The sequence below is a fragment of the Tachypleus tridentatus genome, chromosome 1, assembly GCF_004210375.1.
Source record: "Tachypleus tridentatus isolate NWPU-2018 chromosome 1, ASM421037v1, whole genome shotgun sequence".
Classification (NCBI taxonomy): Eukaryota; Metazoa; Arthropoda; class Merostomata; order Xiphosura; family Limulidae; genus Tachypleus; species Tachypleus tridentatus.
The window spans coordinates 176,288,203-176,315,502 of NC_134825.1; the positions used below are offsets into that span (position 1 = coordinate 176,288,203).

General features: G+C 32.4%; 1 protein-coding gene across 10 annotated transcripts; it reads left to right on the forward strand.

Moving 5' to 3' along the window:
* Positions 1 to 1,824: 1,824 nt before the first annotated feature.
* LOC143230736 (uncharacterized) lies at positions 1,825 to 26,466 on the forward strand. Of its 10 annotated transcripts, none has more exons than XM_076464836.1 (5): positions 1,825 to 1,940; positions 2,576 to 2,715; positions 4,349 to 4,431; positions 5,666 to 5,843; positions 21,672 to 24,711. In XM_076464836.1, the coding sequence occupies exons 2-5, from the start codon at positions 2,688 to 2,690 to the stop codon at positions 22,691 to 22,693; spliced, it is 1,311 nt and encodes a 436-aa protein (XP_076320951.1). In that variant the 5' UTR covers positions 1,825 to 1,940; positions 2,576 to 2,687; the 3' UTR covers positions 22,694 to 24,711. The 10 variants fall into 10 exon arrangements, with proteins under 10 accessions (XP_076320951.1, XP_076320943.1, XP_076321004.1 ...); XM_076464828.1 differs by having other exon boundaries at positions 1,846 to 1,973; XM_076464889.1 differs by lacking the exon at positions 1,825 to 1,940 and adding an exon at positions 25,450 to 26,466 and having other exon boundaries at positions 2,012 to 2,715; positions 21,672 to 21,761.
* Positions 26,467 to 27,300: the final 834 nt, after the last annotated feature.

Here is a 27,300-nt window from a genome sequence, read left to right on the forward strand (position 1 = left end):
AAACTGCTGTTGTAAATTTCTAAAAGACCTTAAGGGATACGGAACGAGAATATGAAGTGGTCGGTCCAAGAAAATTTCGCCGCCATTAAGCAGGAGGATTCGACGGGTTGTCTGGCTAGACACCAGCCGATCGTCGAATCAGATTAAGACCCTTACGGACACAGAATACAGCTCAAGAACAATAAGACGACATCTACGAGAAAAAAGCTTTAAAACCGTAAACGTCTTCAAAGGCCACGCGTCCTTCCACACCACAAAACAGTTCGGTTAAACTTTGCTGAGAAGCACCAAACATTGGGACGTAGAAAAGTGGACGAAAGTTTTGTTTTCTGATTAGAACAAATTTAATCTGAATGGTCCAGATGGCTTCCAACGTTACTTGCACGATAAGGATATTCCACCGGCGACATTTTCTACACTACACAGTGAAGTAGGTTCCATCATGATCTGGGGTGCTTTCTCGTTCCACGGAACAATGGAGCTTCATGTTATACAGGGGCGTCAAACAGCAGCTGGCTACATTGGCATGTTGGATAGAGCATGCTTACTGACTGAAGGCACTTGCTTGTGTGGAAATGACTGGATCTTTCAGCAGGACAACGCTTCAATCCACAATGCCCGCAGGACAAAGGACATTTTCTTGGCGAATAACGTGATTCTTTTTGACCATTCAGCGATTTTGGCCCGAACTGAATCCAATTGAAAACGTTTGGGGGGGATGGCAATGGATGTTTAAAGAAATGGACGTCAATTTCAAACAGTGCATGATCTTCGTGACCATCTTCACCACTTGGAATAACATTCAGCCAGCCTTCTGCAAACACTTATATCAACCATACCAAAGCGAATGTTTGAAGTTATTTACAATGACGGCCGTGCAACTCACTAGTGAGACCTCTTGTTGGGCGTTTCCTATCCTGTTTAGGACTTCTTTTGGTATGGTCTTGAACTTTGACCAGCTAGTATTTAGGCTGATTTCATAGTGTTCACATTTTCCCATTAAATGCTAAAAGTTTTATTTTTTTTTTCATATTTTGAAGCTCTACTCAAATAAGTAGTTGAGTCTAATAACGCAAAATGCATATATTTTTTTCTTTATGTTCATTGGCTTTAAGATTTTGGCTAGCAGTGTATACAACAGGTCACCAATTATAGCTAAAGAGACACTTCAATTTCTGAACGCTCATGATTGTAGGTCCGGCATGGCCAGGTGGATTAAGGCGTTCGACTCGTAATCTGAGGGTTGCGGGTGCGAATCCCGGTCGCACCAAACATGCTCGCTCTTTCAGCCGTGGGGCGTTATAATGACGGTCAATCCCATTATTCGTTGGTAAAAGAGTAGCCCAAGAGTTGGTGGTGGGTGGGGGACTAGATGCCTTCCCTGCTAAATTAGGGACGGCTAGCGCAGATAGCCCTCGTGTTACTTTGCGTGAAATTCAAAGACAAACAAGCATGATTGTATTTCGAGCTTCTCTAAGTTCCGAAACATTCAAAACCAAAACAATCGCGAAAAATAACAGGAACGGATCAGAAGATAATTCTTGTTGAATGTGATATAGAGAAAAGTAAATCAATACTGTCTGCACAATAAGCGAGTGGTCATGTTAACCTATCATCAATTTGTAGATAGCAGTTTTTCTTTTTTACATTTCAAATTACTATAGTGCACAGTTTACGCAGGTAGTTACATATTTTTATAGCAATAACTAAAAGTTCCGATATTAAAATATCAGTATTTTATCATTTCCCTGGTAATTTTTTATAACAGTTATCAAAATAGCTGTATATACAAAGTTTTTGTCATAATAGCCGTTAATTAGCTTCAGCGAATCACGTTCACGATCTTGACGATATACGCTTTTCCGATAGGATGAAAAAAAAAACGTTTTTTTTTTGTCAACTGCTCAATATGTCACTTTTTTGTTACGCCCAATTTGTGTGTAAGAATATAAGGTTTATATTTTTAATTATGTGTAAGTGATATTTATACTTCTGATGAAAAATTATTCTTAATTTTCTTTCTTAAAATTGTTTCTAGAAGTAGAAGAAATTACCCACAATGCTTTTACAAACGTACACGTGAAGTAGCAGAGGTTTTTCATAATATGAAGAGTTTATATTACTTTTTTTAAATGTATTGATATTGCTTTGCAAAATAAAACAATGTAATTTAAGAGTCTTCAGGCTGATAAATAATATCGTCAGGGCTGCCAAACAGAGTAATGTTACTTTTGAGAAGGATGACAGGAAAATACACTTCGTCAAATTTAATCATCACATATGCTTTATGTTTATTTTTTCACAAGATGTAATTGAAGTATAGTAAAATGGTTGCGTTTTACGGTTAGCGACTTGACTGAAAACATATTAAAATAATCTGTTGAATTTCTTAACAGTTTTAATTATGTATGTGTAGAACTCGTATATATCGTAATGAACATTGAAGCTCAATGGAATCGACTTTCTTAACTAATGCTAATGAAATGCGAAGTTTTGAAATATCGTCAATTCTGAAAGTTTGGTGTAAGAATCTTTAAAGAAGATAAAAGTTCTTGTTTCTTGATGATATCTTCAGGTAAGTTATAAAGTCAGACACAGTAACATGGAAATCTTGAAAACCCTGAATGTGAAAACGGAACCTATTTCTGATGAGGAGAATGCTTTGTTGGATGTCAAGTTTTTAAAAAATGAAGCTGGGGAAAACGTCACTTAGTAGTAAGTTCCAATATATATAGAATTTAAATCCTTTGCGAAACTTTGTAACGTGGAAAAAATATGTGCAAAATATTTCCAGTATTAAGTGAAAGTTTTGGTTTATTATTATTATTATTATAGTTTAGATTACTATGAACTAGTAACACTGAATAAATAATTAACACTAATTCAGAACTCTTGTCATTTCACGTATTTTTTATATTTTTTATTTATTCAATTTGTTTTACTGTATAATAAATCACCATTTTGTAACATCTGTCATTTTATCACATGAAGAATTCTTTCTGGTGAACAGACAGCCAAAACGTATTTCAGTAAGTGAAAAGTTAAACACATATATTAAATACATAATTAAAGAACTGGTAGAAAGTGTTTAACCAACACAGTGAAGGAAAAAATGAAATAATTAAAGAAAAATCATTTCCAATTGATATTTTATTTTTGTACTAAGATATAATTGGACATAGTTCTTGTTTGTTCTATAAATTCTTACAAATGTATAGATGGATCATGTCTTTCAGTATCACATCAGTAAGTGTAAAACAGTACATGTTAAAATAAGTAGCATAATTTAGTAGTAGGCCAGATTTGATTGTCTGTAAATTTTTGAGTATTTTAAATGCAAGAGTGCGAGTACAGTTGTATTTGTGTTTAAAAATAAATCATAGGATAGAATATTTCACTTTATGTAGAAAAGATTTTGAAGAATTTAAAATCATGACATAAGTAACATGCAAATGTGAAAATGGTCTGTTGTAGAGAGAACCATTCTAAACAAAACGTACATGTCAGTTAGGCTAGTAATATTTTACAATGGTTAATTCTGACAATGAGTTACAATATATAAAATAGTATTGTAATAATAAAACATGTTTAAATGTTGTTGGAAATTGTTTTAAAGCATGCTTAATAGGTGAGAAGTAGAAATAATTTTAAACAAGTAAATATATATTACTAAAATTTAGTGTGTATATATTTGTTAAAGTTATTGATTTGAATAATGTCTGTATGCAAGACTTGCAGAAATGTGGTTATTCTTAGAAGATATTGATAATATAAATTATTTTGAAATTTCCATGTATAATTTATTTAAGTAATGAAGAGTATTTTTAAGGAAAGGATAGATTAGCTCAAGGATCAGCTCAAGCCAGTTGTAACTGAAGTCATGATAAATGAACGCCAGAAAACAAATGTATGTGGTTTACAGCTAGGAGTTTCAAGGGTACAAAATCTTTAATTACAAATGTAATTTGCAGACCACTTGATAATAGAAAGAATGGCAGAGCAACTCCAAACATTAGTTTTATACATGCCATAAATCACAACTGTTTAATGTTATATATCCGAGTTAAACATGTAAATGTAACTCTCTGAAATCTCTCTTTAAGAGATTGATCAACTGTAAATTCTAAATTGAAAAACTACACTTGGAAGAAAAATATGCTATTAGTACTTATAATTATTTCTCATTTAGTCTTGTGAGAATTAAATACCAGTCTATTATAATAATGATTAAAAAGGTGTAACTCAACTAGTATGAAGAAAACATTTTATAGCAAGAACTTGTTATAATGTAGTGAAACACAGAAGTCGTGTTTAAGTATTCTGTTATACAAATATTCTATTCCTTTAGTGACAAGAGAAGTTATTTCCCCAGAAGTTTTTGATTTTAAAATAAAGAATGAAAAGTGTGGTGAAGTATCAGAAGAAACTGAGGTAATTTATATATAAAAAATTTATAATTATCCTAGTATGATAAATAGCTAGAAATAGTTTAGAGAACATTTATGTAATATTAAATACAATGTAGTTGTTCATTATTTCCAGAATTGGTGTTTTTGAATAAGTAACATTCAAAAATGTCTTAAGCTGTGAACAAGAAGATATAACTGTGGCTTTGTTTTTCTGTACTATATCATGGAATCATTTGACGTGGATGAATATTGTTTTAAAAATAGTTAATTTAGTGTGCATTTCTGAGGATTCTGGCAATTTAATGTTCATGGTAATCTGGACAATACTAAAATCAAATTGTATTAATTTTATTCATTAGTGGTATTGTAAATGTGTGTTAAAAATATATAATTCTTTCTGGATCATTTTGTATCATTTTACATTTTATAATTAATTAAACCTTGTTCTGAAAGTACAACACTCAGCTTATACTCTTTGTATTCAGATTTTCTGGACTCGATCATAAACAGTTGTATAATGTTACGTCTAACAAACATCCATGTGTTACTTCTCTGATTTTGCATTGTCTTAACATCTTTCTGAAATTTAGTTACCTTGTTTGTCAGCTCTATTTTTCTGCTCGGATGTTGTTTCTTGAGCCTACAGTTTACTACTGTGTGTAAATTGGTCTTCATCTCATGGATTGTAAGTGGTTTTTTTTTCATTTTTTAAAGTGAGACACAAAATGTTCAGTGTTTCAGTTGGTCACTGTTCTTCTTTTAGTTATCAGACATGTCTTAGTTAAGCAATTTTTTGTCACTGTTGGTCACAGTTAGAAATGTTTCTAATCCTTAACTGGTTATCTCCATCATTGAGACTTTCTAGAGTTTGTTCTGTTTATTTTGTTTTTGTGTTCATTAATTACTACATACAGTATTGTGTTATTTCATAATAATCCTTTACTTGATGTGAATTAACCAGATAAGTACTAAGTTGATGAAATGTCGATGTTACGTTATGGAGCTGACATGGATCAGAGAAATCTCTTTCACCTTAGAATACCATAGAGTAGGTAGGAATAGGAAATATTGGTGTCATAACCACAAGGTGTACTATTATGGAGTTTATGTTTGTTATGTAAAACAGTTTTGAAGTCTAGATATTGTTTACTAACATGACTTACCAGATATGGTTGCAAAACAGAAATACCTGTTATAACATATTTATGTTCTGTATTTACAACATTAATTATTATTTATCATATTGTTTGTTCTAGAACACGTATGTCACAGTTAAAACTGAACAAAGTGATGATTCAACAAATGATGGTATTATTTCCAAGTTTAGTGAGAGTGATGATGAAACTGATTGTTCACAACATGATGTTATGAGTTTGAAAAGTGAACCAAAAGAGGAGTTTCAACAAGTTAACTGTCAGTTAGAAGGTTTATCAGGTGAGTGTAAACGTTAATAACTGTATTCATGTGATAGACATAGCAGTGGAAAGTTGTACTACTGTATTGTGTGAAATACTTCTGGTAATTTGTAGTTTTTGTAGAAGAAAACAAAAGGTGATTATGAAAAAAATTATGTTAATTTCATGGATTTCTACCACACATGTCTATAATAAAGCATTTGTTGGTGTAAGTGAAATACTGATATCTAGGTAGTTTTACTGTTCATCCATTCTAACATACTTAGCTTTACATAGGTAATAATAGTATTTATTCCAGTAGTGTGAGATGGAAATGCTGAATGATAAAGTTCAAAATAACAATTTGTAAAATATTTAACTCTGACACAGTCTCTTAACTCCATTCATAAAGTATTTTCTCAACTTACACTACACTCTATTGTCACAAATTTTCACTTGCTTATAGCTTTGGTATTCCCACTTACCCTCACAAGTGCTGACCTGAAACATTATTATGTAGCAACCCTCCAACCATAAGAGTCCATCACAACCCCTATCATAATTAGCACCCGTCTTTTAATTTTGCAGTCACTAATCACTTCTTGATTGAGAATATTAGAAAATGTCTTCACTTGTGTGGGCAAACTAATATTTTTGCTTGATTGTTAAAGTTTATAGTTTAAATTTTTGGTTTCAAATTTGTGAATTGTTTTAAGAGTTTTTTTTCCCAGTCAACTCCACTCTTCTTCACAGCTGATTTGTCTGCCACTTCAAAGGTGTTTCAGCAAGCTTTATTGGCTCAGGAAGTAAAGGTGTTTTCAAGGTTTGCAGACTTCTCAGCATTTAGTGATTTCCCCCTTATACCTTGCATTGGTTTACCTGTATTTCATGATGTGGATCTGAGCTGCTTATTTCCTCAGTGATTTCCCCCTTATACCTTGCATTGGTTTACCTGTATTTCATGATGTGGATCTGAGCTGCTTATTTCCTCAGTGATTGTCCTCTTGTACCTTGCATTGGTTTACCTGCACTTCATGATGTGGATCTGAGCTGCTTATTTCCTCAGTGATTTCCCTCTTATACCTTGCATTGGTTTACCTGTATTTCATGATGTGGATCTGAGCTGCTTATTTCCTCAGTGATTGTCCTCTTGTACCTTGCATTGGTTTACCTGTACTTCATGTGGATCTGACCTATTTCCTCTTCCTGTCTATGCTTCCCAGTCATATGTTATTTCTCGGAAGGTGTCCTAGTCTCATTTAATAAATGATAAACAAACCATACCTGAATGAATATGTCATTTCTTCAGGTATGGCTTGTTTTTTATTCACTCCCATATCCATTAATTCTGCTCTTGCTGTTCTCAGTTATGAGCTGTGGGGTTAGAATGTACTGTTTTTGAATCCTCCAGTTACTGGGGTCAATGAGAGCATAGAGTAGTTTTGGAGTCTGGTTCAGTTTGGGAGTACATATACCTTAACTCCAACATACTTTAAAGGGCTATATTTTGGTAAGCCAGTTTACTGATCTTTCATCCTTAGACTTGCACAATTTACATTTGCTTGTCTCTTTGTGGGAATTTGTCCCTCTTACTTCAGTTTTTGTGCATGAACTTTTTTTTTGCACCAGAAGAATTTTAGAGATATTCTGGATCTTGGGTTACGTCAGCCATATATCAAATTCAATGGGCCTCCCTTTTCTCCCAAATTGCTTTTGTCTCTCTTCCTCCCACTGGTTGATTCTGGTCTCCCAACTGCATAAAGTTACCCATCAGTCTTTTGGGTGCTGTTTTTGGGGCAACTAGCAATTTCCTTGACCATGGGTGAGGTGTTGAACCTTGTAGGAATCTGGGCTCTTGAACCTCAGATAAGGCAATGTTATGTATATTAACTTCTAATTCTTAGGTGTAAGATTAGTTTCCATGCAGTGAATGAGGCAAGTGGCCCATGGTGGCTTTCCAATAATTTACCAACATTCATACAACATCAGACATGGTACAACAGTGGTTTACTCACAAGATTGCTATTATATGAGAGATCCCTATATTTGGGGTTTTTATTCCTATCTGTTTGTTCCTTTGATGTTTGGGGATTGGTGGGCTGTCATCATTTGGTTGGCTCTAAACCATTTACTGGTTCTCCCCCATTTCACCATGGAATCTTAAGTAGTCCTCTGCTTGCTTTTCTCACCAGATTGTGTCAGATGCATTCTTCATCATAAACTCATCCCCTGCATCCTGACATTCTTCAGTTTTTTTTTTCAGTCTGGGTGCGTGCCTGTCATCTTTTTTTTCAGGGGCCATCATTTCCAACATGGCGTAGATTTCTTCCTGCATCACAGCTGAACCTGCCTTTCTTACTCATTTTCTTCTAAGAGTAGAGACTCAGGTTGGTTGATTGGTGTAGATGGAAATGTCTTTTAGTTACACCCGTGCAATACCTAGTTCATGTTCGCATGACTAGCTGACGTTCCCTCCTCAGCTAGTCTTAGTTTGCTCCCTTTTTCATTTAGGAGATTCTAGTTTATAGCCTCTTCTCCCCTACTTCTTTAATCTTGTAAGAAGCTCTCTCTATTTTGGGGACATGGGATTCTTGAGAAGACTTTTCATTGTGGCCTTATGTGTCATTTTCAGTGGGTTTGTCCAGAGGAGCCTTGTGGGGTGGATCCTTTAAAAGGTCTTCTCTCTCTCCTTTTAGAGTAGCTTTGTATGGCTGTTGGATTGGATTGAAACTTATTTAGATGCTCATCTCTCTGCTACATTTAGATCTGCTGTTCATGTTCCATACATGGACTAAGTTCCTCTATTCAAGACTCGGCTCTGTGCCAGTTGGCAGTCGACTTGGAGTGAGCAACGCAAAAACAAGCTTTTCTAAATAAAACCCTATATTGAACTTTGGCCGTCTTGCTTCCATAAGTATCGGAAAGAGGAAGTTATTCTAACTAGACTACGCATTTGTCACAGTTGGTTAACTCATCATTTTATTTTATCTGGAACTGATGCACCAGTGTGTAGTCTGTGTAACACTCAGGTCACAATGAGCCACATTTTACTTTCTTGTCGTCGTTATAACTCTCAAAAACATCACCATTTTAAACATATTCTGTCCTAAGGTTTGTCCATGATGTTAGATAGTGTTATTGGTGATGGTGACACTGTCCACCTTGTTAATATTTTTTTAAAGGCCATTAATCTTTTTATGTCATTTACAATTTTTAATTTATACATTAGACCTTTTTATAATGTGATTCCCTTTTAAGAATCGAAGTCCATCTAGTTTGATTTGAAATTAGAAAATGGCTGTAACGTTAAATAGGAATACACACACAAATTTGTGCATGTGGATACCTGGATATCCTCTTCCTGGATATCCTAATGCCTGGTTTTGAAGGGGAGATGCACCCCATCTGGGCTCTCTTCATTCCTACCATCCACAAATGCTGGTTCCTGGTGGGTATGATTTTGGTTGAGTTGGAAGAGTTTGCATGTGGAGACAGGTTATTGGAATGTAGGTTATGCTTTCTTCCTGATTTCTGTACCTGAAGTGAAAGATAGAGGACACTCATCTTACTGTGAACCTGACAAATAAGACCAGATGTTGCTTGATGTTGGTAAAGCAGATCTCACATATATGGCCTTTTAAGCTCTAGCTACTGTATTCCAGGAAGGTCACTTAATTTCTTTCAAAGTTTCATAAGCCTCATGAAGTTTGACATGTTTGGCTGTCCAAAAAGTAATGCATGTAGCTTTCAAGTATGCATTTTGTATTGCAAGATATGTTAGTCACCAGAGTAGAACATATCATTAAAAGTACTATGATATAAAGTTTCAACATAACATTGCAAAATGTCATGATATGTGCACTTCAAAGTAAAATATTTAAGCTTTTACTGTTTTATGGTAAAAGTAAAATGTCCCAATCAAATTAAACATATTTGTTTCTCTATTTACTTACTAGTGTTTTATGAATGTTGTGTTTTTATATTAAGTTCTGGTAGCTTGACAAACGAATGAGGGTAAAATGAGTACTTGTTTTCACTGATGTACTTTTAAGTGCATAATAACAGGGATATTTTCTGCTCTACTCATGTCACTGTTTGCTTTTTGTTTTATTTAATTTTGATCTCTAGCTTCAGTTTTGTTTATTTTAATTTTGACTAAATATAACAAAGTAAAATTATAAATTATACATTTGTGACTTAGTATTCAGAACTTTGTTTTACATTTATCACAAAAAGCTTTTCAACTGAAACAAACCAAATTTCTCTGCTTTTGTCCAAGATTTTACTTCTCTTTCCAAGGGAGCTATGAAAGATTATGTGGTTAAAAGCCTAGAAAATAATGTATTTAGGGACAAGGATGGGCATGAGTTTAGGTTAAGCATCCAGTTTGAAGCACTTGCTAATGGTGAAGAGGAACAGTTAAGGGAAACAGATGGGATGATAGTTTGAAGTAAGTTATAGTTGTAGGTGACTCTAGTTAGGCATGTAGAATGTGCAGTAAATATATAAAACACAATATCCAAGGGTACAGGATGTAATTAATAGAACCAGAAAGATGGTTAAGGGTGTTTGTAGCAATGTAGTTGTTGTGGTACATGCTGGGGCTAATGGTGTAAGGAAAAAATGGATCTGAGGAACTTACTGATAAGTATAATACACTGATGAGGTCAAATTTAAGGAAAGAGGTCATAGTTTCATTTTGTCCAGGATATTGCCAAGAATAAATTGTGGGGATGAGATACTGTGTAGGTCATGTAGGATTGAATGCTAGGCTTAGATCAATATTTAGAGATAAGTAAATAGTCTGGTTGGATTTGTTGGTTACTTTTAATGGGAAAGTTAATCTTTTTTGAAATGGATGTCTTACACTTAAACAAGGTAGGGGACTAGCATGTTAGCAAGGTTATTATTAACTGTAAGGGCTGATTTAAACAAGGGCTTGACAGATGTGAAGACTATGATATTAGTAAAATAGGAAATATAATTGACATTAAAACATGTACAACAGTCATGAAACATTGATGTATTTTAAAATCTATGATTTATTGTTTCTGTTGTATTGCTAGGAGTACAAGAAATAGAACTAGTGAGTTCAAAGCCGTTGTGGAAACAGAGGATTCTGATATTATAGGTATTGCTGAAACTTGATTGGATTTGAACAATTTTGATGAAAGAAAGTTTTTGATGTACCAGGCTACAGGTTATATACTAGAGATGCAGCATTTTAAAAAGGGAGACAAGTAACTTTGTATGTGAGGAGTGAATTCCTTCCTGTTGCGTTATAGCATGTCAAGGAAAACAGAACTGAGGTTGAGTCCGTTTTGGTTAGTGTTAGTTATAAAGGGAAAAGTCTTGTTATTAGAATTTGTTATAGACCACCAGGTCAGAATGTGTAAGTTAATGACAAACCATATAACGTGATCAGAATAGTAGCTAAGAAAAGGTATTGTTATTTTAGGAGATTTTAATTTCGGTGGTATTGGTTGGAAAATTTTGAGTCTAACATTGAGGGGAGTAGGTTTTTGGAACTTGTTCAGGATACTTTTATACACCAACTGGTGATAGAACCTACAAGAATTGAAGCTATATTAGATTTAATAATAGCATGTGATTTAAGTATTACAGACAGAGTTGTGGTTGGTGAGCATTGAAGTACAAGCAACCACTGCACTATTAGGTTTTGGATTTTACAACAACTAGAATTATAAAATAATTTTATAATGATTACAAATTTCAGGAAAGTCAACTTTGACAGAATGAGACATGATCTGACTTTTGCAAATTGGACTAAAGAGTCGGGAAGGGATCTTGAACAGATGTAGGAACATTTAGGGAAAAACTAATATACATACAGAATGTATGGTTTATTAAAGTTTTAAGAGATTATGTTAGGGATAAACATAATAAATTCAACAAACTTAAACTTACTGGAAAGGAATAGTTATCTTATTATTCATCAAAGGATACACACTGGGGAGAAACCTCACAATTGTGTAGAACGTGATAAAAACCTAAGAAGTAAAAGTCAACAGAGACGAGAAGGTTTACACTGAAGATAAACCATACAGTTGTTTACTGTGTGAAAAGAAATTTGTAATAAATACAAATCTACAAGAATGTGTGAATAAACACACTGGAAAGAAACCATTCAGTTGTTTAGTGTGTGAAAAGCAATTAGTAACAAATACAAATCTACAAGAATATGTGAACATACACACTGGAGATAAATCATTCAATTGTTTTGTGTGTGAAAAGAAATTAGTAATAAATACAAACCTACAAGAATATGTGAACATACACGCTGGAGAGAAACCATTCAGTTGTTTAATGTGTGAAAAGAAATGAGTAATAAATACAAATCTAGAAGAACATGAGAAGGTGCCTACTGGAAAGAAATCATACAGTTGTTTAGTGTGTGAAAAGAAATTAGTAACAAATACAAATCTACAAGAATAAATGATTTTATATTGTAAAAGTACACACGCCATCAAATTCTAAATATGGTAGTTTGACTAAATATGTTATTTAGATTCAGACATATGTATGAACACTGACTGCATTGATTAGGGTGAGCAGCCATAGTATACTATAATGATGTACGTAACAACGGGTTATTCTTCAAATCTCCTAATGTACAGTACAGCTTTCATCAAATCTTATGTATGGTCTTCACCAAGTGTAGATGATTGACAGTGTTCCCATAAATATGTGGATTGGCAGTTATTATGTTAAAGTTGATGTCTGTAATTTTATACCTGAAAACATGGGTAAAGTAGCCAAGTGTAAAAAAAATGCAATGATGAATGGTAATTGACCAAAGTTTCAAATCTAATAACTGGGTTTGGCAATGGTATGTAACTCAGTTCTGGCTCGATCAATCCATGACTTGTCTGTTGACAGAAAAATAAGTTAAATTAAGAGTTTGAGCCTTTCAGTTTTTGATGAACCCCTTAAAAACCTAGTGAGATGAAAAAAGCAGATTGACTGATGAAAATTGTACTGTGTAGTATGATCTCGACTCATCTGATGAAGCTATCAGTATATAATATAGTTGGGTAAGGAAAAGTTGGAGTGGCAGTTCCTGTTGTGATGATTGGCCAACAATAACTTTCTAGTCAAGATTACTGCAATTAACTGCTTGATGAACTTGAGGATAGCAACTGAAAGGAAATGAGTTTCTAGTTTATTAAATGGTGGTTCAAAGTAAGTTGAATTCAGGTTACTGTGTGACAGTCTTTCTATTATTGTACAGCTAAGACACCTGGTAACAGTTGAAGAGGTCAGGAGTATTGTAATATTTGGTGTTGATATGTCTTGTGGTTCTTATTCTGTTTGTCTAACTGAACAGTTTTGGCATTTTTGTGGAGAATACTGCACAGTATTCTTTTCTTATGTGTCAAATCTGCAGCAGACATCGACGACCATGGCATGCCAGACTTCTCTGTTGTCAATCCTCCTTATCAACTTGATGTTGCTCTTGAGTTCTTGGTGACATAGTTATTGAGGCTGTTGATATATTTAGTTCTTTGACACCCTCTGCTTTTCCTCCCTTCTATTTTTCCACATAGCATCTGTTTCTCTATCCCATTCTTCCAGCAGGTGTGTCCTAGAAATTCCATTTGTCTCTTTCTTATAGTTTTCATGAGGGACCTTTTGTATCCTGCCAGTTCCATGACTTCCACATTTGTTTTTCTTTCAGTCCATGATATTTTTAGCATCCTTCTGAGGAACCACATTTCAGCAGCTTCTAATCTCTTCTCTGTATCTTTGTTCAGTGTCCAGACCATACATATGATTTCAAGGTGTTAATTTTAGTGACATTTGTTATGTTCCTGTTTGTGAATATGGACTTCATTTTATTGAAAGTATCCTTGGACATTGCAATTATTTTCATTATTTCTGTGTCACTCTTTGCATTTGATGTTATAGTATATCCAAAATATTTGAAGCTTTTGACTTGTTTTATTCTCACATCCTTGCCGGTTATGCTGCATGTGGGTGTAATTGATTGTTTTGAGATAACCATGCACTCTGTTTTCTTTGCATTTAACTGCAAGCCTTTTTCTTCACTCTCGTCTACTGTTGACAAATTTTAAGTTTGGCATGCCATAGGTTTTTTCTTTGCAAAATGGTACCTATAGTAGGTTGCAATTACTTGCTATAGGAGCAGTGTCCATACAGGACTGTTCTGACCAGCCATTGTTCCTTAGATTGGAGTCATCTGCCTGGCCAGATTGAGTGTTGCACCATTAAATTACTTTCTAAATATATTGGACTGATGAAGTTATTAGAACAAAAATTTAGTAGAAATATACACTTAATTTTTGACCATTGGTAATGGTTAGATACTATATAAAAGCATTGTGTTAAAGTAATGTTGTAGTCTTAGGAATTGGAGCATTTTGGTGAAGGTTTTTGTGACATAAAATGGTGGATGTTTCCCTATGAAAAACTTTGAGTGAAATTTATGTTGGTGTAAGGTTGCTGGGACAAGTTCTTTCCAGGTTTTTGCTATTTTCAGTTTGAATTAATTTCTATTGTAGTAACAAGAATGACTGGTAATTGGAGATTAAATGAAGATATTTATTTCAAAGTAATTATGAATTGTTTATGTAACTGTGGTTATGAGAAAGGAAAAGATACTGTTCATAATTATACAAAAGCACAGTGTGAACAGTATTTGATATTCAGAAACAAACAGTTTGTGTATGTTTATATTACATGTCAGCTGCTCACCCTTTATTGGAAAACTTGATGTACAAATGTTTATTTCTGAAGGTTGTTTTCCAGACTAACTACACATCACATTATTTAATGAAATTGGTAACTTTAAACTTAATCAGAGTGATGTGTTACTAACACAATTAGTTGTTTCTGTTGAAATATAAGAGAAGTTATAACTTTGAGATAACATGTCACTGTCAAGAGAAAAGCAACTGTTTACCTTCATGTACTTTGAGCAGCCTTACGTTAGTCTATCACAAACAACAGGTAATTGACATTAAACATCAGGTAGCTGGAGTGAAAGCACCTTAATAAGTTTCTCAGCTACTTGTTATCTAAAACTGCACATATACCAAAATAATTGAAAATGTTTGAAAGATGCTAATGCCAGAATGGATGTTGAATATTGCATACTTACAACTATATTCCTTGTGCATGTCACAAATGTTATTTGAACACAGATTTAGGAACAGAAGAGGTGTGGTATTACATGCATAAGATAATCAGTGTAATTCAATGTAAAAACAGGTTTTATACCTTGTTCAACATTAAATAATACAGTTATTGAGTTGTAAGTGTGAAACATAATGCAATATAATTTAAGCTTAACTCAGAATTAAAGTAGCCCGTATGTGCAGTGGTAGTTACCAGCCAACTGCCTTTCCTTTAATCAACAGTTGAGAACTAGGAATGATAGCAGTTGGTCATTTTAGCTTTTCAGTAACTCAAAAACAAATGTAACACCCAAAGTTGTAAAATAACATTGAGTACAATATAGTAGACATTCAGAAACCTCTTTCATAATAGTACAGGCACCCAAATTATTTAATTCAAAACAAATGCCATCCAATCAAGAATACATACATCAAAAAAGCATTGAGAAAAGATTTTGATAATAACCCTGAAATAAAAATAAAAATAAATTATTTAAGTTCATTTCATTGGCAATACTCGTAAAGAACATGTGAAAAATGTTAAATAAAAAGTTAACTATAACAATTCACGATAAGAAAATTCCATCCCGGTATAGAACTCTGCCATTGTGGGTTATAATCCTGAAACCCATATACCATAGAAAGTAGGAAAAACAAAGAAAAGCTACATAGAATAAAGTTCAGGTAGATTTTACAGTAAATATGAACAACCCATCAACACAACAGTTACAAATAGGATCCAGTACAGAACTTTTGTAAGGCATGAGTGTTGGAGAAATTTAACTTTGAATGTACTGCCATCTAGTTGTCTATTAAACTGCTTTAAATAAAATGGTATGTTTTTGCACTTGTATGGAAAAAAAGGACTGCAGGAAGCAAATTATTAAGTTTTCTGTCATGATTCAATTTTCTGACCAACATTATGATTTTTCATTATTTAGTAATAGTATCTCTGTTTCTAGTAAAATATTGATTAAAATTTCCAATGTATGTTGTTAGAAAAAATCGACAATACTTATTTCCAGAATCAGTTTATTTTTTTTGTAGTCATTTGTTGACTGATACTATGTGCAGTAAAAGATGGCTTACAAAAAAGCAGAGAATATTAAATGAGTAATTTTCCTACACGTGTAGATGGCAACTTAATCAGTGATGTTGAGAAAACCCATATCATTTCTTAACCTCAAAATTACAAGAACCGACACACAATTCAAAACAGAAATCCACCGAAAAATCACCCATACTGGACTATACATTCCTTGGGACTCAGCACATGAAACAAAACAAAAACTCAACATACTAAGAAACCAAACAAACACAGCCATAAAACTATGCTCACCAGATAAAATTAATGATGAATTAGACAAAATAAAACAATACTTCATCAACATCATTAAGTTTCCTCCACAAACCGTAGAAAACATTATACGCACACACCTAGACAGAAAGCAAAATCAACCAACAAAAGTAAATATATCTCACGAATCAAAAAATCACGAAACCATATACTGCTGTATACCATATATTCCTGACATCAGCAAACAAATAACCAACATTTGGCAAAAATTCGTAACAAAATATGACATTCCAGTTAATACCAAATTTATTCAAAAACCCGGCACAAAACTGAAGTCTATACTATGTAAAAACTACACTGACAAACACCACACCAACATTATTTATAAAATACAATGTGATAACTGCACGACTCTATATTGGAGAAACAAGTAGAAAAATGGAAACCAGATTCAAAGAACATAAAAAGTCACCTTCACACGTTTTCGAACACTGCAAGTCAAATAAACACAACATAACCATAGAAAACACTCAAATACTAAATAAAGAAACAAACATAAACAAATGCAAAATTAAAGAAGCCTTACTTATACAACAACTTAAACCCAAAATAAACCAATATAAAGGAACGCCTTTATACCTATATTAATATAATAAAATAAATAAAATTATATATTCAAACATCTAATACCGCCCTCTACATTCCGACACTCAGTTACACAACCCCTTCCAAACATTGGTCAGCTTCCGGTCAGTTACCTCTTTCTTTCTTTGTGAACCTGACAATGACCGAAGAAGGTCGAAACGTTGTTCGCTCTTCTACGTAAAATATTTTCTCAACCCAAACGAGCCGTTTTTGCATATATAGATGGCAACTTAGGTTAGAAGAACTTCATTTGAATATAGCTACAGCACTTATTAACCCCCACCACCACCAAATTACTTATTTTTGTTTATAGTAATAAAATTTACCTTGTTAACATTGAATTTTTCAGCTTCTTTTGTTAAAAAAAAATTCATTCCATTCCAGTTGTTGCACATATTTTATGAACGTCATTGGCATATAAATTAGGGTAAAGTGAGTATGTTTTTCCTATGGATACACAAACCCTTTTAATTACATGAAGAATACTTCCTGCTGTGTTTACAGTAAAATAAATTAGGGTAAAGTGAGAATATTTTTCCAATGGGTACACAAACCCTTTTAATTATGTGAAGAATACTTCCTGCTGTGTTTACAGTAAATTAAATTAGAGTAAAGTGAGAATGTTTTTCCTGTGGATACACAAACCCTTTTAATTACGTGAAGAAAACTTCCTGCTGTGTTTACAGTAAATTAAATTAGAGTAAAGTGAGAATGTTTTTCCTACGGATACACAAACCCTTTTAATTACATGAAGAATACTTCCTCCTGTGTTTACAGTAAATTAAATTAGGGTAAAGTGAGAATGTTTTCCTATGGATACACAAACCCTTTTAATTACATGAAGAATACTTCCTGCTGTATTTACAGTAAATTAAATTAGGGTAAAGTGAGAATGTTTTTCCTGTGGATACACAAACCCTTTTAATTACGTGAAGAAAACTTCCTGCTGTGTTTACAGTAAATTAAATTAGAGTAAAGTGAGAATGTTTTTCCTATGGATACACAAACCCTTTTAATTACATGAAGAATACTTCCTCCTGTGTTTACAGTAAATTAAATTAGGGTAAAGTGAGAATGTTTTCCTATGGATACACAAACCCTTTTAATTACATGAAGAATACTTCCTGCTGTATTTACAGTAAATTAAATTAGAGTAAAGTGAGAATGTTTTTCCTATGGATACACAAACCCTTTTAATTACATGAAGAATACTTCCTGCTGTGTTTACAGTAAATTAAATTAGGGTAAAGTGAGAATGTTTTTCCTATGGATACACAAACTCATTTAATTACATGAAGAATACTTCCTCCTGTGTTTACAGTAAATTAAATTAGGGTAAAGTGAGAATGTTTTCCTATGGATACACAAACCCTTTTAATTACATGAAGAATACTTCCTGCTGTATTTACAGTAAATTAAATTAGGGTAAAGTGAGAATGTTTTTCCTGTGGATACACAAACCCTTTTAATTACGTGAAGAAAACTTCCTGCTGTGTTTACAGTAAATTAAATTAGAGTAAAGTGAGAATGTTTTTCCTATGGATACACAAACCCTTTTAATTACATGAAGAATACTTCCTCCTGTGTTTACAGTAAATTAAATTAGGGTAAAGTGAGAATGTTTTCCTATGGATACACAAACCCTTTTAATTACATGAAGAATACTTCCTGCTGTATTTACAGTAAATTAAATTAGGGTAAAGTGAGAATGTTTTTCCTGTGGATACACAAACCCTTTTAATTACGTGAAGAAAACTTCCTGCTGTGTTTACAGTAAATTAAATTAAAGTGAGAATGTTTTTCCTATGGATACACAAACCCTTTTAATTACATGAAGAATACTTCCTCCTGTGTTTACAGTAAATTAAATTAGGGTAAAGTGAGAATGTTTTCCTATGGATACACAAACCCTTTTAATTACATGAAGAATACTTCCTGCTGTATTTACAGTAAATTAAATTAGAGTAAAGTGAGAATGTTTTTCCTATGGATACACAAACCCTTTTAATTACATGAAGAATACTTCCTGCTGTGTTTACAGTAAATTAAATTAGGGTAAAGTGAGAATGTTTTTCCTATGGATACACAAACTCATTTAATTACATGAAGAATACTTCCTCCTGTGTTTACAGTAAATTAAATTAGGGTAAAGTGAGAATGTTTTCCTATGGATACACAAACCCTTTTAATTACATGAAGAATACTTCCTGCTGTATTTACAGTAAATTAAATTAGAGTAAAGTGAGAATGTTTTCCTATGGATACACAAACCCTTTTAATTACATGAAGAATACTTCCTGCTGTGTTTACAGTAAATTAAATTAGGGTAAAGTGAGAATGTTTTTCCTATGGATACACAAACCCTTTTAATTACATGAAGAATACTTCCTGCTGTGTTTACAGTAAATTAAATTAGGGTAAAGTGAGAATGTTTTCCTATGGATACACAAACCCTTTTAATTACATGAAGAATACTTCCTGCTGTATTTACAGTAAATTAAATTAGGTAAAGTGAGAATGTTTTCCTATGGATACAAACCCTTTTAATTATGTGAAGAATACTTCCTGCTGTGTTTACAGTAAATTAAATTAGGGTAAAGTGAGAATGTTTTCCTATGGATACACAAACCCTTTTAATTACATGAAGAATACTTCCTGCTGTATTTACAGTAAATTAAATTAGAGTAAAGTGAGAATGTTTTTCCTATGGATACACAAACCCTTTTAATTACATGAAGAATACTTCCTGCTGTGTTTACAGTAAATTAAATTAGGGTAAAGTGAGAATGTTTTTCCTATGGATACACAAACCCTTTTAATTACATGAAGAATACTTCCTGCTGTATTTACAGTAAATTAAATTAGGGTAAAGTGAGAATGTTTTTCCTATGGATACACAAACCCTTTTAATTACATGAAGAATACTTCCTGCTGTGTTTACAGTAAATTAAATTAAAGTGAGAATGTTTTTCCTATGGGTACACAAACACTTTTAATTACATGAAGAATACTTCCTGCTGTGTTCACAGTAAATTAAATTAGGGTAAAGTGAGAATGTTTTTCCTATGGATACACAAACCCTTTTAATTATGTGAAGAATACTTCCTGCTGTGTTTACAGTAAATTAAATTAGTGTAAAGTGAGAATGTTTTTCCTATGGATACACAAACTCATTTAATTACATGAAGAATACTTCCTCCTGTGTTTACAGTAAATTAAATTAGGGTAAAGTGAGAATGTTTTTCCTATGGATACACAAACCCTTTTAATTACATGAAGAATACTTCCTGCTGTGTTTACAGTAAATTAAATTAGGGTAAAGTGAGAATGTTTTTCCTGTGGATACACAAACTCATTTAATTACATGAAGAATACTTCCTCCTGTGTTTACAGTAAATTAAATTAGGGTAAAGTGAGAATGTTTTTCCTATGGATACACAAACCCTTTTAATTACATGAAGAATACTTCCTGCTGTGTTTACAGTAAATTAAATTAGGGTAAAGTGAGAATGTTTTTCCTATGGATACACAAACCCTTTTAATTACATGAAGAATACTTCCTGCTGTATTTACAGTAAATTAAATTAGGGTAAAGTGAGAATGTTTTCCTATGGATACACAAACCCTTTTAATTACATGAAGAATACTTCCTGCTGTGTTTACAGTAAAGTATTCATCTTGCTTTTTATTTCTTTATTCATTTGTTACTCTTTAGCTTCTTTTTCTATTTAGTTTTCAATTAATTATTACTGAAAATAAAACTTGAAAGATGATAGTTTTCTTATTGTGTTATCTGGTCCAAAGAATTTTTATATCTATCACAAAAAATTCTGCAAACAGTTCAGAGTGTGATTTGATTGTTGTTGTTTTTTAAATTGATGGACAGTGTGTATGGATCTCTTTTAGTTGCATTGCAATTAAATTAGTAAAAAATTATATATGTTGTGACTTATAAGTAAATCAGTAGTGGTGTAATTTGTTGTAGACGTTATAACAAAGAACCAATCTTGAAAGTGTGCATGTAATTAAGGATGACATCACTTTTACATATTCCAACTGATAAGTAATGGTGTTTTGTAAAATAATGTTTTTATGTTCAGCAAAATGACAAGGTTACTTTATTGTTTAAACAAATGGCTATGTGGTATTTGAACTCAACTCGCAAAATACCAGTCACAGGTTGCTTGACACCTTCAGTAGAATGCATGAAGAGAAAAGGTAACATGACATTATTTGTTAATGATATTTTTACTTTTCTGAGCCATCTTCCTCTCTACATTTAATGAACCATTCAATAAGACAGAATATTCTTTCTCTACAGATTCTTCGTAATACAGTTTTGGTTTTTACTGAATAACATTTTAAATATGTGCATGTGTTATAAAATGATCTACTCAACCACGATTTTCATCTGTGCATTCTTAGAACTTTACATTTCAGTTTTGAATATCCCTGTTGTCTGTTCTATCAACAATTGTTTTCATCCTACACAGAAGGTGTGCATAAATGTTATAGCCACTTTGTTTTAATGATATGGTATGTTGTCCAAGCTTCATCTGATTAACAGATACATTTTGAAATAAAATTTTCTCTTTAGAGTGATCACATGATAACTCTACCATTCAATCTAGATCTGTTTTATTTTTAAAGTTGTTTTAATGTTTTTAGAGTTAAGTGTATTAAAATATAATTAGATTTGTTTATACAGTTATTGAATCAGTATATGTGTATCATTATTAGTTTGAGTAAATTCGTCTTTTGATTGTAGATCCAAAGTTGCACTTGAACGACAACTGTGGAAAGCAGTTAACTGGATATCATATTGTAAAACAAAAATATCTCTTTTCAGGATCTACAAGTGAGAAATGTCTAAAACCAAGTAGTTTTAATGTATTTAATAAACCACTCTTGAGGGTAAATAACAAAAGAACACACAAAAATTCTCATGGTGAAGGTATATCATGCAGTAACATTGTGTGTGAAAAACAATTGAAAACAAACCATAATCTAAATTTAGATGTGAAGCCACACACTGGGAAGAAACAACGTTATTGTGGAGTGTGTGGTAAACAATTTCTTACAAATTATTACTTTAAAATGCATTTAAGGATACACACTGGAGAAAAACCATTTAAATGCAAAGTGTGTGGAAAAGAATTTGTGACACAAAGTAATTTAAAAAGACATCTTAAAGTACACACTGGGGAGAAACCGTACAGTTGTGTGATGTGCAACAAAGAATTTGGAACAAATTCTTGTCTACAAGCACATGAGAGGATACACACTGGAGAGAAACCATACAATTGCATGGTGTGTAATAAAGGATTTCGAATAGTTAGTCATTTAAAAATACATGAGAAGGTACATACTGGTGAGAAACCATACACTTGTTTAATTTGTAACAGAAGCTTTAGGAGTAAAAGTCACCTTAACAGGCACGAGAAACTACACACTGGACAAAAACCATATAGTTGTTTAATGTGTGGAAAATCTTTTGCAACAAATTCTTATCTACAAAAACATGCAAAAACGCACGCTGGAGACAAACCATACAGTTGTAAAGTTTGTAATAAAGGACATCGAAGCAATGGTCATTTAAAAGTTCATGAGAGAATACACACTGGGGAGAAGCCATACACTTGTACAGTTTGTGATAAAAAATTTAGAAGTAAAAGTAATCTTAACAGCCATAAGAAGATGCACACCAGAGAGGAACCACATGGTTGTTTAGTAAAACATATGAGAGGGAAAATAAACTTAAAAAACATAAAAAATTACACACTTGGATAAAAAAAATTACAATTTTATAGTGTGTGGCAAAGCATATGGAAGATATAGTCATCTTAAAACTGATTAGAGGACAATTATGGAGAAAAACTATATGTAGCCTGTGGTAAAGAATTTGGAAGAAATATGTTTCTTATTCTTCACCACAAAGAGGAACCATACTCTTGTTTAATGTGTAATAAAAATGCTTAGGACAAAATTTATCTCAAGACACGTGAGAAGGTAAATAATGGAGAGAAATTATAGTTTTGTTTAGAGGGTGGAAAGAAAATTGTAACAAATTCCTCCTTACAAAAACATGTAAGGATTCACAGTAGAGAAAAACCATGTAGTTTTGTAATGTATGGCACAAAATTTTGTTTCACTTGTCAGTTAAAAAGACAAGAGAATGCATATTGTGTAGCAATCATACAAGTCTATAGTTTATGATAAAGAAAATATAGCTGTAAGAATAATCGAAATAGACATGAGAGGTTACATACTGGTGAGCTGTATAGTGATTTGAAAAATATGAAAATATATACACACACTCACTAAGTTATTTGACGTGTGTGGCAAATTTAAGAATCAGTAAACTAGCAAATGTTAGGACACACCATACCAGAATTTGTATGTAGTATTCATTTTAAAATGTACACAGTTGAAGGAAAACTGCAAATATATGAAACAGAGCAACAATCGTATCAGTTAGTGTCATAAAACAACTTAATATTTCTAGTTATTACTGTTTTTCATTACTTAAGTTATCTAAATAATCAAAACATTGGCACCAAATTTATTTGCCCAGTATTTGTTATTGGAAGGCTACTAAAGCTATTTGTTATTAATTTTGAACTTGTGATTAAAGGGAAGGCAAGTGACTGGTAAAACCCCAGTTGTGCTTGTACATACCATGGATTGTTAAACACTTTATTAATGTGGTCATCATTTAATAAAAAAACATTAAAATTACCTTGAAGAGGTGGTGAACTATTTTAGCTTTTTATTAAGATAATTGTTTTTGGTAGTTTCTTTTTTATTTTCTAATTTAGTTTCACGTATAAACTCAAACTTTGCACATGTGGTTATATTGATTAATCAAAAAGTGTATTTGTTGCTGAAAGTTCTTTTTTATATTTTATTTAATTTTCTCTGGTCATTTTAGTAGTTAGAATTTTGTTTATTGTGTTTGTTCATTATTATTATTAACTTTGAATTTTAGTGTTTGTTAAGTGATCATTATTTTGTAACTTTACACTGTGAGCAGACCAGGGTTTCTCCTACTTTATGTGTATCATTATAGGTCTCATTTTGTTAATCATGACAAGTTTTTGTACATGTACTTCTATCCATAGTTAAACAAGCTTGTATTTTTTACAGCTTACAGTTTCCTAGTGTATTTAGTAAGTGCATTTTGTGTATTATGTTGTAAATGATTTTATATGTGCAATGTTAAAGTGTTTACATTATTTATTTTGTATTGTATATTTGATTTAGTTTAATTGTATTATCTTGTGTGTTATAGTTGAATATTGTTACCTGTATTGTATATTATTATTAATATTAAAACTAACAATAGATTATGAGGAAGACACAATAGTTTCTTCTAACCTGTAATTTGTGTCAGATAAGACCATTTTATATGACTCAGCTCATTTCATAACTTGTAATTTTTCACACATTTATAATGTTTTTGTCATAGATATCACTTCTTTTTTTCACACACACAATACATACAATGTTATCTGAACTGTGTGTTCACTGTCACTGACTTTGGTTATTGTCTGTCAAGTATTAGGTTAAACAATCACAGAATGAATATATTTTGTATGTATCTGCTACTGACATTTCTTTTGGAAGAGCTGATTTATGGCTTTATTTCTACACATCTGATGTGCTTTGTATGTAACCTGAAGTGTAGCCTTGTGGTGAAAATCAGCATTTAATATGTTGAGTTGTCTGGAATAACAAGTCTGGAAAAGTGTACACAGTACTGTTGTAACTTGTGGTTAATAAATGAAGAAACCTTTTGTGATTTCTAAATAAAATAAGTGTGTTAGCTAAACAATGGGTAATATAATATGGAGTACCTGTAGAACACAGACAGCTCTTTGTGTAGCTTTGTGCTTAGTAACAAACAACTTTATAAGTTTTAAACATCTTTTTTTAATCATATTTGTTTGTTTCCATTTTATTACCAATACCATTTGTGCCGTGTGCATATATTGTTTTAAATTTACTTATCAGAATCTCTACCAGCCCCCCCCTTAAATCTAATTATATGCCCAAAGTAAATCATTGCCTTGTACCAGCATCCCTCTAGTACAACAAATAAATAATTGGGACACAGATGTAGGACTTCTGTGAAAAACTTCTCGAAAAACGAAGAATGATAAGATTTGTTGTTTTTTCAGTACACCTCTCTGGAAAAGTCCCTCAATTCATTCAAATACTGAAATTTTAATTCATTCCATACATATGTATAAAGTGATTAAGTGACTTTATGAGGAAAATGAACTTTCATTTTCTTCAGTCAATGTTCAGACATTTTAAAGGTGTTTTTAAATGAGCAATTTTTGTAGACTCCATATATTTCAAGACAATTCCAAGTATTAAGTACTACTGTATTTAATGATACTGTCATTGAAATGATATACAGGATGTCCATAAATTATACACCCCGTTATAGACCTTTATAAATTCTTTATTATAGGAGCTATCTTGAAACAGTTTGCAGCAATTAATTAAACAATTCAAGAAATATTTTCTTTATTTCACAGAACATCCACTAGGGGCACAGTGGCTACAGTGAAGGAGAAAACGATGTATGTGCTGTGGCTGTGGGAAACCAAATTACCTATATATGCTTGAAGCATATACTGCACCTCAGCTTGAGGATATGCAGCTCCATGTGTTCTTTCAGCAGGGTGGGGCACGGCCACACTGGGAATTAGATGTGCACAGGTTCCTCAATGAAAAGTTCCCTTCTCATTGGATCGGGTGAGGTGGACCTATTCCATGGCCACCTCGTTCCTCAGATATCACTCCTCTAATTGTTTTATGGGGCTTTATAAAGGACAAAGTGTATGCAAAGAAGGTCAATAACATCTCAGAATTATGACACCCGGATTGAAGAGATTGGTTTACATCACGCAAGACATGCTTCTTGATGTTTGGAAAGAAATCATCTTCTGCCTTGATGTTCTGCATGCCACCAATGGAGCTCAGTGGTAATTTAGAGAATTATTGACTGAACTGTGGTAGTTTACCAAATAAAACAAATATTTCTGGAGCTGTGTTACTAATTGCCGCAAACCGTTTTAAGGTAGCTCATATAATAGAGAATCTATAATAACTTATAATGGGGTGAATAATTAATGGACACTCTATATATATCAGGTATAAATACAAATACATACCATTTATTTGTATAATGTATTTTATGTAGAAATATAATAAAAGAAGTATTTGTTTCATTAATATGTAAGAATAGGCTGTTATAAGGTAAAGTGAAAAAGTTCGACTTTTTTAGCACATTTCTAAGAAAAGAGTAATATGAAAGTAATTCAGGACAAATTTCAGTTTTGGATACAACAGCCACATCCACAAATGGTTTTAACTGTGGTTGTGCACAAAGCTACATAATGGTCTTTTTAAGCTCTTTTTCACCAAGGGTTACAAAATTTGCTTTTATCATTCTGAGTGGGCAGATTTATCGTCACTTAAGGGCAATACAAAAATTAACTCTCATAAAACAGGAATTAGCATATCAGTACATTTCTGCTGAAAGTAAAATGCTGGTCAAACGTTTTTATTTCATGTTATTATTATTATTTTATGAAACTTTGCCTCGGATAAACATTAAAATGGTAATAGCTTTCAATGTATCTTTTAAATAAAATATTTGTAGCAACTGAAATTGTGTTGCTTAGTGATTATAGCACTCTCCTTTCAATTCACGAGTGGCAAAATGGAATTCCATTACTAAACTTGCTCAATCTTTCAGCCGTGGAGGTGTTATAAGTGATGGTCGAACCTACTATTTGTTTGTAAAAAGTATCCCAAAGTTTGGTAATCGGTTGTTTTGACTAGCTTCTTTCCCTTTAATTTATCACAATTAGGGAAGGACAATGTATGTAGCTTTCGTGTTGCTTTACATGAAATTCAACAAAGAATCTTCAGTTATTACATTTTTTCTTCTGTACAAAACATATAATAAAGGGAAAATGAAACCCTTTAAATACAAAAACACAATAGTAATCAATTACACTCTTAAAAATAGAAAAGAAACTGAAAATGCCTCACAAAAAATTATACATAGTCATGTAAGTGAATAAATAAAACCTTAATCAGATAAAAACTTTAAAATAAAATTAAATTATGTAATTATATATCTAAATATCCAATGTAAAGTTCCTCAATTAGTTCAGTGGTAAGACTGAAGCTTAAAACAGTAAAAATTGTGTTTTGATACCTGTGGTTGACAGAGCACAGATAGTCTATTGTGTAGCTTTGTGGTAAATGACATACAAAAAAAGGAAATACTTATAGAATCATGAAAAATTTTACAAACCACTCTGAGAGCAACCTGAGGTATGAGCTTTACTTAGTTACATTCCTGGTCCTAGATA

Excerpts from the sequence above, each read along its gene's own strand:
- LOC143230736 (XM_076464836.1), top strand. The coding sequence starts at position 2,688 with ATGAAGCTGGGGAAAACGTCACTTAGTA. Across the intron at positions 2,716-4,348 it reads GGGGAAAACGTCACTTAGTA|TGACAAGAGAAGTTATTTCC; the intron begins GTAAGTTCCAAT and ends CTATTCCTTTAG. Across the intron at positions 5,844-21,671 it reads TCAGTTAGAAGGTTTATCAG|ATCCAAAGTTGCACTTGAAC; the intron begins GTGAGTGTAAAC and ends TTTTGATTGTAG.